This window comes from Eulemur rufifrons, chromosome 15, assembly GCF_041146395.1.
Source record: "Eulemur rufifrons isolate Redbay chromosome 15, OSU_ERuf_1, whole genome shotgun sequence".
Classification (NCBI taxonomy): Eukaryota; Metazoa; Chordata; class Mammalia; order Primates; family Lemuridae; genus Eulemur; species Eulemur rufifrons.
This window is the reverse complement of record NC_090997.1, coordinates 102,264,496-102,281,730: the sequence shown is the minus strand read 5'-3', so window position 1 is coordinate 102,281,730 and position 17,235 is coordinate 102,264,496. Positions and strand designations below refer to the sequence as shown.

At 39.9% G+C, this 17,235-nt stretch overlaps 2 protein-coding genes and 2 non-coding genes across 6 annotated transcripts; 3 read left to right on the top strand and 1 right to left on the bottom strand.

The window, feature by feature from the left end:
* Positions 1–1,167: 1,167 nt before the first annotated feature.
* On the bottom strand, positions 1,168–6,455 carry MRPL18 (mitochondrial ribosomal protein L18). Of its 2 annotated transcripts, none has more exons than XM_069488122.1 (4): positions 6,269–6,455; positions 5,774–5,960; positions 2,071–2,302; positions 1,168–1,545 (listed from the first exon to the last, which is right to left on the bottom strand). In XM_069488122.1, the coding sequence occupies exons 1-4, from the start codon at positions 6,318–6,320 to the stop codon at positions 1,474–1,476; spliced, it is 543 nt and encodes a 180-aa protein (XP_069344223.1). In that variant the 5' UTR covers positions 6,321–6,455; the 3' UTR covers positions 1,168–1,473. The 2 variants fall into 2 exon arrangements, with proteins under 2 accessions (XP_069344223.1, XP_069344225.1); XM_069488124.1 differs by having other exon boundaries at positions 2,220–2,302.
* Positions 6,456–7,254: 799 nt separating this feature from the next.
* TCP1 (t-complex 1) lies at positions 7,255–17,103 on the top strand. 2 transcript variants are annotated; one of them, XM_069487747.1, is made up of 12 exons: positions 7,255–7,472; positions 8,994–9,079; positions 9,258–9,386; positions 10,522–10,619; positions 11,021–11,131; positions 11,470–11,651; positions 11,964–12,090; positions 14,850–15,025; positions 15,360–15,483; positions 15,806–15,998; positions 16,141–16,304; positions 16,887–17,103. In XM_069487747.1, the coding sequence occupies exons 1-12, from the start codon at positions 7,409–7,411 to the stop codon at positions 17,101–17,103; spliced, it is 1,671 nt and encodes a 556-aa protein (XP_069343848.1). In that variant the 5' UTR covers positions 7,255–7,408. The 2 variants fall into 2 exon arrangements, with proteins under 2 accessions (XP_069343848.1, XP_069343849.1); XM_069487748.1 differs by lacking the exon at positions 8,994–9,079.
* LOC138396200 (small nucleolar RNA SNORA29) lies at positions 10,782–10,921 on the top strand. Its single transcript, XR_011235665.1, has one exon. It is a non-coding gene; the product is annotated as a small nucleolar RNA SNORA29 (small nucleolar RNA).
* On the top strand, positions 15,547–15,677 carry LOC138396192 (small nucleolar RNA SNORA20). The gene has a single exon (XR_011235657.1). It is a non-coding gene; the product is annotated as a small nucleolar RNA SNORA20 (small nucleolar RNA).
* Positions 17,104–17,235: the final 132 nt, after the last annotated feature.

Sequence of the window (17,235 nt, the reverse complement as noted above, 5' to 3'; positions counted from 1 at the left end):
AATGTCCTCCCTTGAATTCCAGACTTCCATTTCAACAGCTTCCTAGAAACTTGGTCCTCCAAGTTCCAATCAATCCTTAAGGTGAAGGAAGAAAATATTAGAACTACACACTTAAATGTCTCCACTGGGATATTTATTGATCAAAAGGGGGCAATTAAGCCACTGGATTCTGAAGCCCTCTCAGGACCAAATTTGATACTTTAAAAAAATGTTCCTAGCATTCTGGGAGGCCGAGGTGGGCGGATCGTTTGAGCTCAGGCGTTCGAGACCAGCCTGAGCAAGAGCGAGACCCCACCTCTACTAAAAATAGAAAGAAATTATATGGACAGCTAAAAAAAATATATATAGAAAAAATTAGCCGGGCATGGTGGCGCATGCCTGTAGTCCCAGCTACTCGGGAGGCTGAGACAGGAGGATCACTTGAGCTCAGGAGTTTGAGGTTGCTGTGAGCTAGGCTGACGCCACGGCACTCACTCTAGCCTGGGCAACAGAGTGAGACTCTGTCTCAAAAAAAAAAAAAAATGTTGGTGCATACAGCAATCTTTTAAAATAACATATTGAATACCCAAATTGGCAGTGGTAACATATTTTACTTCTAAATAGATGTATAATTGGGGGATACGTTTAAAAATTTGGAGGATAATGCTCTTAACTGCTTACAGGTTCTTCCTTCTCACACTTATCAAGTAGCCAGAAAGTTAACACCTTTCTTTGATTTAATTAACTCCTGAGAATTGCCATGGTTCCCATCAACCCAGGCTCCAATTTTAGATTAACTTGCATGCACTTTGAGCTTCATCTCCTACCTAATAAATGTTCACATCATGGCAAGTTGAGCACACACTCACCCTGTTTCCACTTTTGATTTCAGTTACGTATGGCACACCTTTCGTCTTTGAAATTTGTTTCTATGTTAGGAACCAAGAGCCCAAGTGAGGTTAGCATTTGCCTCTTTTATCTTCACATACCGTTTATAATAAGCTTAGACTGATATTGCCATTTCCTATTAAAAAAAAAAAAATACCCCCAAACCCTGAGCAGCAAACTATCATTTATTGGGATCACTAACCATGAGCCAAACATACTAATAAGTGCTTTACATAAACTTCATGTGTACTCTTGCCACAGTGAGCTCGAAGGCGAAGAAAATTTTATATAACCAGAAAATAAGAGTCCATAATGACTTTATTTTATAACTGATAAACAACTTTTAATTTATTTTTCAAAGTTAATTATAATTGGTGACTGCTTTTCTTAGATACTTCTCTCATGTCCAAGAGACGGAAATAATTTAGCCCTTGCTTTAAAAAAATACCCACACACAAGGGGGAGGGGCATGACCTTAACTACAAATAATATTCCACCGTGACATTATTGCTATAAACTTCCAAGCTGGTTGTTCTTCCAGATGTTCTTTTCGTGGCTGTAGCAGCTGATAGTTTCATCACATTCAGAACAATTAATGCTTCTATCTTATTCATAGATTCTCTGAGGTTCCCGTAGAACCACACCACCTTCTGTCATGGCACTCCGTAGTCGTTTCATCTGGTTTTGAAGATCAGAAGAAAGGAAGATTAAGTCAACACCACAGGTAAGCTGAAAATAAAAAGTTCACTTTCCAAGAGACAGAGAAATAAGCTGATTTGTTCTTGCTAACTTCCCAGCCTACATCGTTTCTCAGATGGTGATCTTAATACTGACATAGGTAAGAAAAAAGGACATGTAAAGGTGTCAAGGATCAGCATTTAAAAATATTATATGGACAAGATATCAACATATGAACATTAAGTACAGTGGCTGACATCACAGAATACAGAATCAGTCACCCTGGATTTGAAATCCACACAAACTGACTCCGGGCAAGTCAGCCTCCATTTATTTCTGCATAGAATGTGTATACCAGTCCCCACCCTAGGGATTGATGTGAGGATTAAATGAGGTAACGCTGTCAGTACTCACCAAAGGTTCTGACACACGTAAAACCCTTGGTAAATGGATGCTGTTATGTAAGTATCTAATTTCAAGAATTAACACAGTATCTTTAGAAGAAGTACATGAAAACAAAAATACCGATTCTGAGGCTGCCTCCCAAGGGGTTGGTTGGTAGACCATGAAGTTGATTCCTGCCTGTAAGCATCTCTCTGCCAGCACTCGTCCTATACTCTCACAAGCCACTACATTTCTGGTACTGTAAAGGTGCTTTTTAATAGCCCATTCACGAGTGGATGCTGAAACCACAACCTGGCCATTTCGATGCTCAACGAGTGCTTCTATATGATGCTGAGTCCTTATAACTCGCAACCTAAATGGGGTGAGAAGAGGATAAAATCATAAAAGAATATATCTATCCTAAAGTTAAGTTACTTCAGGTTAATACTTTCCGCATTTGCCCAAATACTTCTCAAGAATTCAGTGTTTGGTTGATTTACTTCAACGTATTTAACCTGGGTTTTTCTTGGGAAAAATATTTTTCCTCTGCCTTTATGAGAATATCTTCAATAACAATCAACCAAATATTTCCACTTAACCTCAAGTATCAAGGAGAAATTTATCATTTCTGAAAAGCTGAGTTTTATTTATTTACACATCTACTTTAAAAAGGGATTTAAAGAGATAGAGCTAAGTTGCTGACTGTACACTGGATCAGGATATACTTACTCTATGCCTTTATTTTCCAGCTAACACCAAAATATAATAAATGTAAGGTGGAACAAAAATTTAAGTGTAAAAACCAAAATCATAAGAATACTAGAAGAAAACGTGGGAGAATTTTGTTGTAATCTCAAAGTAAGGTAAGCCTATTTAAATATGATATCAAACCAGGTCGTATGGCTTTTATAAAAGATGGGCACAGTTTTCTGCATGGTTAAAAAAATAGTAAAATGAAGTCAAAAGACAGAAAAAATATTTTAAACTTATATTATTGAAAGGACGTATTAGGCTGGGCACAGTGCCTCATGCCTATAATCCTAGCACTCTAGTAGGCCAAGGCAGGAGGATCACTTGAGCCCAGGAGTTTGAGACCTGCCTGGGCAACACAGTGGGACCCCATCTTTACAAAAAAGAAAAAAAATTACCCAGGTGTTGCCAGGTATGGTCATGCATAGTAGTCCCAGCTACTCAGGAGGCTGAGGCGGAAAGATCGCTTGAGCCTAGGAGTGAGGCTGCAATGAGCTATGACTGCACCACTGCACTCCAGCCTAGGTAACAGAGTAAGACCCTGTCTCAAAAAAAAAAAAAAAAAAAAAAAAGACTGATTTATATAATATGTAAAAAGCCTCCTAGAATCAATAAGAACCGACCAATAACTTAATGGCCAAAGTATCTGAACTGTTCACAGGAAACAAAAATATTAATGGTTCTTGAACCCATAAAAACATGCCTAATCTCACTGATAAAATGCATGGACAAGACAATTCATCACAACACTGTAATCATAAAAGATAATCATCAATAGGGAATCATATTCTATACAGCTACTAAAAAAGGATGAAATAGCATGCTATGATGATGATTAACAATAGCTAATATTTACTGAGCACTTATATGCCAGGCCTGTCCTGATTGTTTACGTATACAGCTTGTGTCTCAAAATAATATCATTATCATTTCCATTTTTTTTTAAGCTGCAGAAACTGACATAGAAAGGTTAGGTAACTTGAAAAAAATTACAACTAGTAAGTAATGGAGCAAGGTTTAAGTTCCAGGGTCTGGCCCCAGAGCCAATGCTCCTAACGACCATGAAGGATCTCCAAGATATATTTTTAAGTGTGCGCTTGCTGGGGTTGAGGGGGATGGTGAAGCAAGATGCTGAAAAGTGTTTATGGTATGTTAAAACTTATAGTTTTAAAAAACAAAAGTTTATGCTCATGTACATAGACTATTTCTAGAAGGATACACAAGAAAATGTACTCCCTTTTGGATTTTATAACATATATATATATAGTTCAAAAAGTTAAGCTCAAGAAAATTCAAATTAGAAGAGTCTCACTAGGACTGTGAATGTGAAATTGAAAAATCATTGGATTTGGAAATGTGGGTTCTACTCTTGGTTTTGCTGTGGCTCTGGTAAAAATCTCAATATCTTAAACCAATGACTTTTTTTGTAAAGAGTCAGATACTACGTATTTGAGGCTCTGTACGCCATTCAGTCTGTTGAAACTGTTCAACTCAGCCTCTGTAGTGCTAGAACAGCAAGGTGATTCGTAAACAAATGAGAATAGGCATGGCTACATTCTAAGAAAACTATCTTTGTGGACAATGAAATTTGATTTTTACGTAATTTTCACATATCACAAAATATTATTATTTTGATTTTTTTCACTTTTTAAAAACACATAAATATAATTTTTTAGCTTGCAAACGAACTTTAGCCAATGCCAACCCTTATCTCAAACCATGAGTTTAATGAAGGGGCAGGATTCATTATCTCTAAGGTAATTTCCTACTCTAATATTCCAAAATTCTCTACTGATAATATTGTCAATAGGACAGATGGGAAAAAAAATGGGAAAACGGGTCTCTAATTCTCTAAATGAGCTAAATATTATGTGAAAGTAATAAGTTTGGTTTTTCAAAAGATTTTTAGACTTAAGATACAGATTATTCAAAATTGAGCTGCCTACTCCCTTTGACTCCTCCCTATATACTCTAAGTAAAAATATATCACAGCAACTATAATACATTATTATTCCTATTCCACCTTGCACCATGAAACTGTTAAGACTTTTAGAACAGGAATGACACCTACTTTATCTTTGTATTTCCTACATCTAGCATAATGCCTAGCAAGTGATAGAGACCCAACGTTTGTTGAATAAATACATCACACAGTTATGATTTCCAATTTGCTTTTATAACTTGATATAGTCCTTAGGAAATCTTCTAACAAATCCTCAACAAGCAGATAAGCAATAAACACCTATATGCTGCAGCATACTGCCTTTGAGATCAGATAAAACATGTTTGAATCTTAGCTCTGGCATTTACTAATCACGTCTCCCTAGGCCTCAATTTCCCTGCTCCTCCTAGAAATTATTGTACCTGGTTCATAAAGTAGTTTTAAAGATTAAATGAGAAAATAAATATAAAGCAAATAGCATAATTCCTGACAAATAGAAAGTATCCAATAAACAACCATCTTTATAACAAATCATCTCATGTTTGTAATAACAGACTCCTAACTGGTCTTCCTCCTTCTACTCTTGCCACCTCAAAAATTCTCCCAAAAAGCAGCCAGTATGATCTTTAGAAACCAGATCATTCAATCTTAAACTTTAAATCCTCTTGTAATTTACCACTGCAGTGAAATAAAATCTAAACTGCTTATCTTGATTTACAAAGCTGATGCTCTATCTCCTACTTGCCCCTCCACTTTCATCTTAGGCCATTCATTCACCTCTTTGCTCACTGAGCTTCAGATACACAGGCCTTTGTGTTCCTCAAATGCACCAAGCTCATTCCCATCCTAGCTGTTTCCTCTGCTAGGAATGCTCTTTCTGGCAGGTGACCTGCCTTCTTCCTATCTCTCAGATCTCAACTTTTCCTAGGCACTCAGTCCCCTCTTCTAATACCATGTTTACATTTTCTCCATGATACCTATTCTTTGTTCCAGCCCCTACCGCTAACCCCGCTTCTACCCACCGCACGCACGTCAGCTTCCCGAAGAGGAGCCTCAGACAGTGACTGGCACGTAGGCTGAATGAGTTAACCAAAACCATCTGTAGGGTACTCTGCATTATTCTGTTGGTCAGTCACAAGCGGCCTTAATTACCTGTGCCAGAACTCACGGGAGGGCCACACTGTCCCCCAACCCCGCTCTTTCCTGGCTACAGATAAGAGCTCCAGATTCCGGGGGTTCCGGTTGGTGAACTCTGGGGCAACAGCTTCGTTGTCCTGAGGGTCCACTTCAGGTTTCACTGTCGGCTTGGAACTGGTTGAGAGGGCTGCAAACCTACATTCTAAGAAACGGAAACAACGACACGGATCTTTAAAAATGACTAAAACGGACAGAACAGGAACATGCTCTAATCTCTATCCCCGTACACTCCCCCGACCTTCGGGCCCTGCAAGCAGGATGAAATGTATGCTTGTCCGCAGGGTGCAGTCCTCACTGACCCTCGTACTATCATGATGCCCTATTATCACTGTGCTCTTGGCGCGTTTACTTTTCGGTAGGGTTTGTCGACTATAAAATAGGACTTGCTCATCAATTTTATCGTGCAGGCCCTGGGGAGTAAGCCGAGAGAAGTGGAGCAAGATTAGTTACCGAGGTTCCTGCAAACCGACAGCAACTCCCAGAACCCCGACCGAAGCGCCATCGCTGAGACGATCTCGGGCAAAGCCTTGCCTCCTGTTTCTCATGGGCGCCTCAGCGGCTGCCGGCTGCAGCCACGTTAACTGAGAAAAAAAGCCTTTGGCTCGCGGTCTCCGAACCCTCGGCGGGAGAGCCGCGCTCGACCCGGAACTAACAAGCCCCCGGCCGCTGAATGGCCAAGCGAGCAATCTGTTCATCCCCCGCCAATCATCGCTTACGCTAAAGCGCCTCCTAGCAACGCCCGGGGGCATGGGGCGGGATCCCATTAGTTGTGGGCAACACTTTGCGCGACCTGTGGGCACGCACAACTTTACGGCACCACGTTTGGGCCCTCGAGTCGTAGAGCTTAAGACCGGATACTGCCAGGGATACACGCCCCAGCTAAGCACGGGGATGAAAAGAGGTGGCCTCAAGAGGGCGTGGTTGTCTTCCGCGGACCCCAAATTTTCTCCTAAGGCCCACAGGAAAACTGCCCCATCCCACCCAGGTTCAGGCCCTCAAATTTATGCTCGCGAGCCCTGGAACAAAGCCGCTGACTTGCGTCATGCGCCCCGAACGAGCATTTAAGGAGGACAGGGAAGAGAGAATAAAGCTAAAACGTGAGGCTGGCTCGTAACTGCAGCTTCAGCCCGGCCCCTCCCACTACACCCCAACTCCAAGCTGCGACCTTCGGACCACCTTTTCTAGAAGGCGCTAGAATGTCCGAACGCGCATGCGCAGCTTTGGCTGAGGCCGACGTTCAGCAGAGCACTTCCTTCTTCCCACAGGCCTCGGAATTCCTGACTTCCGTTCTCCGCTTTCGCGCTCTTCTCATCCGCTCTCTAATTGGACAAAAATACAGAGCCAGCCCTTTTCCGGTCTCCTCCGGTATATTTTCTTCCCTTCTTTCCCCCGCCTCTTCCTTTTTTCCCGCCGTGCTTCGCGGCCGGGCCGGGGAATCGAACGGAGGGGTGTTACCCAGCAGCCCCCGCGGCGTCTCTCTGGTCCGCTCCACGCTGTCGCCAGCGTTGTAGTGGCAGCTGTTCGGCTGAGGCACCGAGATAGTGGCTGCCTGCGGCGTGAGTAAAATTCGACGTATACCCTGCCGCGAAGATGGAGGGGCCTTTGTCCGTGTTCGGGGATCGCAGCACTGGGGAGGCAATTCGCTCCCAGAACGGTAAGGGCGGGTGAGGCCTGTGCCGGGCCCGCGGGCGGTGCGCGCCGAGACTTCAGCCAGATCGGCCGGCCCGGGCTGCCCTCTTCGCACGTTTTCTTCTCAGCCTCCGCGGAAAGGGCCCCGGGGGGTCCCGCGGCCTGACTCGACCCACCCCCTGTTATCGCGGGGCGGGGCTGTAGCGCCCTCTCCCTGTAGGGGAAGAATCCTGAGAGCGCTGAACGTTTTCGAGAGCTGCAGGGGAAGGGCGTGGGTGTCCGGGGCCGGCAGTTGGAAAAGCGCTCCTGCGCCTGGAAAGCGAGCCTCCCGCACTGACGCGTGCCAGCCACGCCTCGAATCCGCTTTTGTTCCGATTCCAACTAGGTGGAGCGTTAATCTCAACCTTTGGGTTTCGTTTTATGACCATTAACGGGAAAAGACCTAGATTCAACTGCTCATTTTGCAGATGAACAAATGGCAACAGAATTTACGTGCCTTGCGAATTATACCCTGTTGGTTATGAACTATAGTCGATGTCGAGGGCCCAGATGTCCAGATCCAATCGTTACCACGTCTATCGTTGACAGTTTCTCATGGTAAAATTACGTGATGAAATGTCAAGTGGATGTATTTATCCTAGTAAAGATTAATGCGGATAGGCAAAGCATTTATTGTCGTTGTTGAGCCTCTTCTGAGAGCTTTTACACGTTTTTCTTTTTTTCCCTCTTTTCTGTAATCCAGCGTGGCTGGTAGAGCATTTACACTTTAAAGTCATGGATGCCTGTTTTGCTTACTGATTTTTGACAGATTGCTAAATTTTTTTTAATTGAACAAAATTTTTTGTTTTTGGAAACAGAGTCTCGCTTTGTTGCCCGGTCTAGAGTGCCGTGGCGTTAGCCTAGCTCACAGCAACGTCAGACTCCTGGGCTTAAGCAATCCTTCTGCCTCAGCCTCCCAAGTAGCTGGGACTACAGGCATGCGCCACCATGCCCGGCTAATTTTTTCTGTTTTTAGTTGTTTGGCTAATTTCTTTGTATTTTTAGTAGAGACTGCGTCTCGCTCTTGCTCAGGCTGGTCTTGAACTCCTGACCCCGAGCGATCCTCCCGCCTTGGCCTCCCTGAGCGCTAGGATTACTTACAGGTGTGAGCCACCTCGCCCGGCCAGTTGAACAAATTTTAAGTTAAAGCACCTTCCCCCGTTCAACTGGTTTTTTAATGTCATGGATAAAAGATTATGCTAATTAAATGAAAAAAAAAACAAAGTGAAGGAAAAGGTTGATAAATATACCTTCTCCTCTCCCTCCCCCCCCCCGTAAAAGCATGAAATTGTGGCAATTTTATGTAGCAGTGAACTCTAATCAAGATGAATTTTACTAGTTCTCCCCCAACTAGATTTTTAATAGGCGATTTTTTAAATAGGACAGATTTGTAGATTGGGAAAATTCTGGGACTCTTGTAAGTCTTCGTTTTCTTTAGGCTGAAATGATTGTCCTTTAGAGCTGTGGGTTTTTCTGATTTCATTTTTTGTTCATTGATTATTTACAGTTATGGCTGCAGCTTCTATTGCTAACATCGTGAAAAGTTCTCTTGGTCCAGTTGGCTTGGATAAAATGTTGGTGGATGATATTGGTGTAAGTACACCTGTTGTGTTGCCTTAAAAAAAAAGACCTTAAATACATTGCTGTGTTAATTATTTGTTTTGATCAGAATCCTGGAAGTTGTTATTAAAGGTGAATGTGTATCTTAACGGGCCTGTGTTAATTTCTGTAAGTGGTTTATTTTGTCATTTTGTTCCTGTGAATTTCTTAGGATGTAACCATTACTAATGATGGCGCAACCATCCTGAAATTACTGGAGGTGGAACATCCTGCAGCCAAAGTTCTTTGTGAGCTGGCTGATCTGCAAGACAAAGAAGTTGGAGATGGTACTACCTCAGTGGTAGGTAGTCTGGTATAGCGGCTAAAGAGTAGTCATTTTTCTTTTTTAAAAACAAAACAAAACAAAACCATTCAGAGAGTTGAAGCCATGAGTGAATCATTTGCTCTGAGTCAGGAAAAAGTCACATATTTAAGAAGGGCAAATTAAATTTTTCAGGTAGTGATTCAGAAATGTTTGAAAATTGATGGTTATAGCTAGTTTGTACAGTTTAAGTAGGAAAGAAACTTGGGGTCATTTAACATAAGCCCCATCATTTTAAATGTTGGTGTTCACAAGTTTTGAGGGCTTTTTTTCTCCCTCAACTATGACAATATTCATGCATCACACAAGTTTTTTATGGTTTTTGTAAAGTTTTCTATTTCTCTCCCTGACTCCCTGTATTTCTCTCACCACCTGAGACTTGGAAATTTCTGAAATTTTTGTAATTATCTTCAGGAGAAAATTTTACCAGTTTGGGGAAAAAGTATTCTTATATGTTAAATATTAACAGTAATCTCAGGAATTCAAAATGGAAGTGTGAGAGAGTAATTCAGTTTCCCCAAAAGAAGCTGATGGGGTTTTAAAAGGCCTTTTAATTAAAAATTAGTTTTTAGTGTTACAAGAACAATATTTGCAATAAACCAAATAGCCTAATAAAAATCTTATGAAGGGTCAGGCTCTTGATTTAGCCTCTACTGAGCACTTCATTTTTAAAGGTAATACATGTGTTATCTTCTATGGTACTGCTGAACTAGTTTCGTAGCCAGAACATTTTTCTGGCTCCTATCCTGTTTTGGCCATTTGCATTTAGAATGCAGTGAGTCCTCCCTGAAGTTGTTGATGGATTCTTGGAAACTGACTTTAGAGATATGACAAGTAACAAAATCAGTTTTTTTCCCATCATCAACATAACAGTATTCAAGGACCTGCTGTATGTTGTTTTGCTTGAAGTTGCAGTTTCCAAGAATGTTGATGAAGTTCGATGAGAACTTAATGTGCTTTGTAAAGTTATCTTTTTTGAAGTTTCTAATAACAACTTATTCATTTCATCACCATTCTGGTTAATAATATCTGACCATTATAGTGTTGTTTTTACATATGCATTGCATATATTGAATGTCAGGCGCGCTTAGAGCAATGAATGTTTTCTTGACAGGTTATTATTGCAGCAGAACTTCTAAAAAATGCAGATGAACTAGTCAAACAGAAAATTCATCCCACATCAGTTATTAGTGGCTATCGACTTGCTTGCAAGTAAGATTCTTTGCATTCAGAGAAAATTTTTTTACTTGATGTAATAGTTGTAAATAGTCTGCTCTGTTAATGTTTTCATTAATGACAAAATTTTAATTTGAAAAGGTTGTATTTTAGCATTTAAGTAGCAGTATTTGAAGTAAGAACTAGGGCCAGTATCTTTTTCCCATTTGACTACCACATTTTCTCCTAATGATAGATTTTAGTGGCTATGCTTATGGGATAGATTAAAATTGCCATGATCTGAAGAGGGATGATTTTTTGGTGTCTTCCTTCTATATGAAATGGCTGAACAGAAAGTTACTGCCTATGACATTTTGACACTACATGTTAAACATGATGAAAGCAAAAGGTTTGAGTAGTGAATTTATAAGTGTGTTTCTCTCCTGTACTTTAAAAAGGGAAGCAGTGCGTTATATCAGTGAAAACCTAATTATTAACACAGACGAACTTGGAAGAGATTGCCTGATTAATGCTGCTAAGACGTCGATGTCTTCCAAAATCATTGGAATGTATCCTTGTGTTGGTCCAATAAAGTTTAGGCTTTTTAAAAATAAGACTTTGTGTTTTTATGCAGTAAAAGCTAAAATACCAATTTTATGCAAATTGATGTTGCATTAGCGATATGATGCTATGCTAGAACTGCCTGTTGGATTTCCTGGTTTTTTAGGGTGAAAAGGTAATATAAGGCATGTATAAGCATGACATAAATTACAGATAGTGATACTGTAGCATTTTGATGGCATAAATAATGGTGAGATTACTAAAGTAAGTTCCTTCAAATTACCCTTGATTTTCAGTTGTACCCTTTATCTCTTCCATGTCTTATTATCCTTAACTGTTGACTTAGAAATGGTGATTTCTTTGCTAATATGGTAGTAGATGCTGTACTTGCTGTTAAGTACACAGATATAAGAGGCCAGCCCCGATATCCAGTCAATTCTGTTAATATTCTGAAAGCCCACGGGAGAAGTCAAACAGAGAGTATGCTGATCAGTGGCTATGCACTCAACTGTGTGGTGGGATCCCAGGGTAAGGTTGGTTCAGGATTTGGTTATAGAATGAGATTACTGCAGGTTAAAACTAGCTTTTTGGGGGTTGCATACAGTACATCTTTTTGTAACTGAAAGCTCATGTAACATGTTTGCATGTAAATGAAATAATGCACATTTAATACCATTAAATTTTTCTAAGGTTAAGTGTAATACATTATTATTTAAGTTTGTATTATGTATGTAATTCAGTATCTTTATGGTACTCTTAATTATGCTTTTAATGATAGTTGTATTTTATGAAACGGCCTTATTATACTTTAAAGGAAGTTAATATTATGTTCAATTACAGGCATGCCCAAGAGAATAGTTAATGCAAAAATTGCTTGCCTTGACTTCAGCCTACAAAAAACAAAAATGAAACTTGGTGTACAGGTGGTTATTACGGATCCTGAAAAATTGGACCAAATTAGACAGAGGTATGTTGAGAGATTGTTTTTGGCCTTTGAAAGGAGTGTTTGTAAATTACCCTTCTGTTGGACCAGGATGCTATATCTCTTAGATAACAGCAAGTTATCCAGAGCTACTCAGTAGCAGAATATGGTGTTCATGGAACTGGAGTTTTAAGTGTGAGTGTCGTGGAGGACTTTAAAAATTAACGATTTTTAGCCACGTCAAACTATTTTACATAAACTTCCAGGAAAACTAGCGTGATGATGTTAAAAGAGGGATTTAAGGTGATAAAACTTAAATGAAAATTGGCCTTTTTGTGAAATTTTGGTTTTATGAGTGTGTTGATACTAAAGATATAAAAGCCAGAAATCTAATTTCCTCCAAGAAGCAGTACAGAACTCAGTAGTATAGTATTAACTGTGTGCCTGCCATATGCCAGGCGCTGAGGGGGCTGTACATGGTGGTATTACTGATGGCATGCTAGAAGAGCTCGTCCTGAAGATACTTTCGACTATTGGTACAGGATTTTGACTGCTTAAGCTTGACTCATATCAAATATTTTTTTTAACAGTTGCTTGAAACAGTAAATAGTTTTAAACAGTAGTTCAACCAAACCTACAAGAAATCTTTGCCAAGAGTCAGGATCATCTTTTAAATCTATCTGCGGAGGTATTCTTTTCTCCTTCCTTTCTGGTAGCAAAATACTTTTTTCCATCAAAAGCCAGTCTCTACAGTAAGTGTCACAGAGTGTGTTGCCTTCTGCCTGAGAGCCTTGCTTCATTGATTTGTTTTTCTAATTTGCATCTTCAATTCTACTCTTCCTTCTTTCCTGGATTCCACTTACAACTCTCCTGCCCTTAAATGAAAGCCTCTTCACACATCCTGCTCCACTCACTCCCTGTCCTTCCACATCTCTGTAGCCAGATGATGGCACAAGAGTGATTCACACAGAACTGTTTTCTGGGTGCTTTTCTCATCACATTTTCAGCCCTGTTCTCCATTGGAGGACTGCTTGTTAAGGTCACTAGTGACCACTAGTGTGAAATTCATTAGACGATTTAGCCTCCCTTTTACTTGACCTTCATAGCAAGCGTTTACTTCCTTCTTGAAGTGTGCTCAAGGAGGCATACATCTGTCTAACTGAATGTTGCTTAAGCATCTTATCAAAGTCAGTATGTCCAAAACTGAATCATGACGGTACCCCAAATCTGCTCTTGGCCATCTTAATGATAAGCACCCCTTCATTCAGGCAGAAAACCTAGGTAATTTACTCTCTTGTCTAATACATTTCCCATTCTAATGTACCACCAAGACCATTTTTTTTCTGCCCCTCACCTACAAGCTAAATTCACTTACTTTCTATTTTCTTGCCCAGGCTATTGCAGAAGCACCTGAGCTTATATACTCTGTTGGTGACTCCCTATATGTTGTCTTCATGGGGCTTACCAGTTTCTGCTATTACGTTTGTACAGCCAGGTTGTGAGCTTTAAAGGTAGAGACAATGATTTCCTTGGCTTTGTAGCCCCAATCTTTAGTATAGTTTGTGGCACTAACCTGTACTAAAGTGATTAACAGGGACCCTGTTAATCTCTAAGGGGTTTCTTTTGAGTATGATCTTTAACTCGTTTTACTTTAAAAATCCGTTGAGTGATCTTATCTGTTCACATGGCCTCGATTATATCTGTATAATCAAATCTGTATCTCTTTCCCAGAGTTTGGAGTTTTCATACTGTAAGTGATTACTTTCTGGTGGCTTCACCTGAATAGCAACAGAGGCTTCAAACTTAATCTTGTCCCAAATTTAACTCTGATTTCTCACCCTGCCCACAACATGTTGGTATTTATTTGATTCCAATAGTCACTGGCTGTATTTCCCAGTGACCCAAGGCATCTCCTTGCCTTTAGCCATTTATCTTTGCAGTGCAGTTTCCCTATTTATCTGAGGGGATCCTTTTGAAAACAGAGATTTGTCAATATTGGTCTTGCTTAAAAATAATTAAGCTTCTTAGCCTAGACTCTTTGACATGGCCTATGAGGTTTTTCATTTTCTGGTCCTGGCTACTTTTGCACTTTCAACTCTGGACCGCTATCTTGACTTCCTTGTCCCACCTCCAGTACTGGACTTCCGCTTTTCCTATGCTTTTGATTTCTGCATAATTTCTGTCACTTTGGTGACACTTAACCTGGAGTGTGATTGTAATGCCCCTCCCCACTATATTCTTGAAGGCAAGGCCCCTTGTTAATCTCTAAACACATTTCTTGATGAGTAACTCAAACTGGGATTGAGAAAGAGCTAAGTGATTTTCTGGGGTGGTGGTTCTGTTGTTTTTTGTTTTGTTTTTTAACAGTCTCTCTCTGTCACCCGGGCTAGAGTGCTGTGGTGCCAGCGTAGCTCACAGCAACCTCAAACTCCTGGGCTCAAGCAATCCTCTTGCCTCAGCCTCCCAAGTAACTGGGACTATAGGTGCACGCCAGCACATCTGGCTAATTTTTTCTATTTTAATAGAGATGGGGATTTCACTCTTGCTCAGGTTGGTCTTGACCTCAAGTGATCCTCCTGCCTTGGCCTCTCAGAATGTTAGAATTACAGGCATGAGCCACTGCACCTGGCCCTAAGTGGTTTTAATTCCTTGAACTTTTCCATAAATTGGACTAATTTAAATTCTGGTCATAGGAAAGAAGGGTTAATATAATTTAATCTGTGGTTATCTTCTGATAAATATTTAATAGAATTTATAGCTGTATATAAAAAATAGTAACTTTGGGTTACTAAAATCCTTTGTAGAGAATCAGATATCACCAAGGAAAGAATTCAGAAGATCCTGGCAACTGGTGCCAATGTTATTCTAACCACTGGTGGAATTGATGATATGTGTCTTAAGTATTTTGTGGAGGCTGGTGCTATGGCAGTTCGAAGAGTTTTAAAAAGGGACCTTAAACGCATTGCAAAAGCTTCTGGAGGTATGTCTTCTACCAGCACTCACATAAAATTCTTATGATATGATACATGACCGTGCCAAAGGTCTTTTAACATTGTATTATTGACACCAAGCAGCTTTAAAAACATTCATACTCCCGTAATGCTTTGTGCTACAAATATAGAGCCATTGGAAATTCATGAACTGAATTTAACTCAAAAATGACATAGCTCCATTTTAAAAGGACAGTTGCTTGTCTGGTGCCTAACCAAACCCAAACTTAACAGTATATCATTTTTATAAAAGTTTCTGAATCTAAGGATATTAAAATCATCATGAAAGAACAATACTTACAGATCCCTTTTAACTCTTAATAGCAACTATTCTGTCAACTCTGGCCAATTTGGAAGGCGAAGAAACGTTTGAAGCTGCAATGTTGGGACAAGCAGAAGAGGTGGTACAGGAAAGAATTTGTGATGATGAACTGATCTTAATCAAAAAGTAAGCATTACTTTGTAAAGCTATACAGATTTTTTTTTTTTTTTTGTGGTAAAAATAGATTTTCTTCCCATTTATTTGCTGCCGTAGTCTTACAATGATATGAGCAGTTATACGCATGGGATAAAATAATACTGGGCCATTATAAATTGAGGTGAGGTAACCATGTTCATCTCTTGTGCATGGCCTAGACATTGTTTTTGGTATGGTATATTCTCAATGTCCTGTGTAAGCCAAATTTAATCAAGGGCACTTGCAATGAATTACTGTGTACATTTGTTTTATAAAAATACCATTTAAAGCATTTTTTGTTTGTTTTTAATAGCACCAAAGCTCGTACATCTGCATCAATTATCTTACGTGGGGCAAATGATTTCATGTGTGATGAAATGGAGCGCTCTTTACACGATGCTCTTTGTGTAGTGAAGAGAGTTTTGGAGTCAAAATCCGTGGTTCCAGGTGGGGGTGCTGTAGAAGCCGCCCTTTCCATATACCTTGAAAACTATGCGACCAGCATGGTAAGCAGACTTATTTCAAGAAGGACAAAGGAGATACAGTCTTTGGCATTTTATTAATATGCCTTGTCTGAGACCTTAGCTGCTGCTGTGTGCTTCTAATTTTTTTCCATTTGTTTAGATATCTAATTGTCTTTCTTCTTAGGGGTCTCGGGAACAGCTTGCTATTGCCGAGTTTGCAAGATCTCTTCTTGTTATTCCTAATACACTGGCAGTTAATGCTGCCCAGGACTCCACAGATCTGGTTGCAAAACTAAGAGCTTTTCATAATGAGGCTCAAGTTAACCCAGAACGTAAAAATCTAAAATGGTAAGCATACAATTTCCCTTTTTTGTTTTTTATATATTGTATATGGTAGTTTGGTTCTATTTTAAAAGGGGACAAATAACTTTTTAGCCTTTAGTCTAAACGTTTGGAAAATGGTAGCATTAAAAAGGATAATAGTCCACTACAGGGCTAGCAAACATAAATAACAGACTTGTCAAACACTTTACATAACATTACAGCAAGTGCTCACTCTGATTCACGGGATGATGACTAATGATTTATTAGTATTGTTGAGTCTTTGTTAACAACTGATTCCTAACCTTTCCCTCCTTTCTCTGGATAGTCACCTTACCTATAGGAAGGTCCTATGGAGACATAGGCGAGATGACTTTAGGGTGATTAATACCCATTTTCAAGCAGTCTTCTCGTATATTAAAGTTTGGAAACAGGGTTTCTTTACTACCATCTAGGCTTTTGTGCAACTTGATGCTGCGTTCTTCATAATTACTTTTGTCTAAGTTACAAGATCCAAACATTTCTCAAGGTTAACATTTAAGTGGAATAGCTGGAACTAACAGCTTACCTAATCAACTTGTAAATGGCCATTTAATATTTTTCTTGCAGGATTGGTCTTGATTTGATCAATGGTAAACCTCGAGACAACAGACAAGCTGGTGTATTTGAACCAACCATAGTTAAAGTTAAGAGTTTGAAATTTGCTACAGAAGCTGCAATTACCATTCTGCGAATTGATGATCTTATTAAGTTACATCCAGAAAGCAAAGATGATAAACATGGAGGTTATGAAGATGCTGTTCACTCTGGAGCCCTCGATGACTAATCTGATCTCCTTTATTTATAATAATGTTAGATGCAATTGTCTTGTACCTTGAGTATTACACATTAAAGTACAGCAAGCTGTCAACTTGGGTTCACATAGGAGATGGTTTCCTTCCCTCACTTTGGTCCTCTG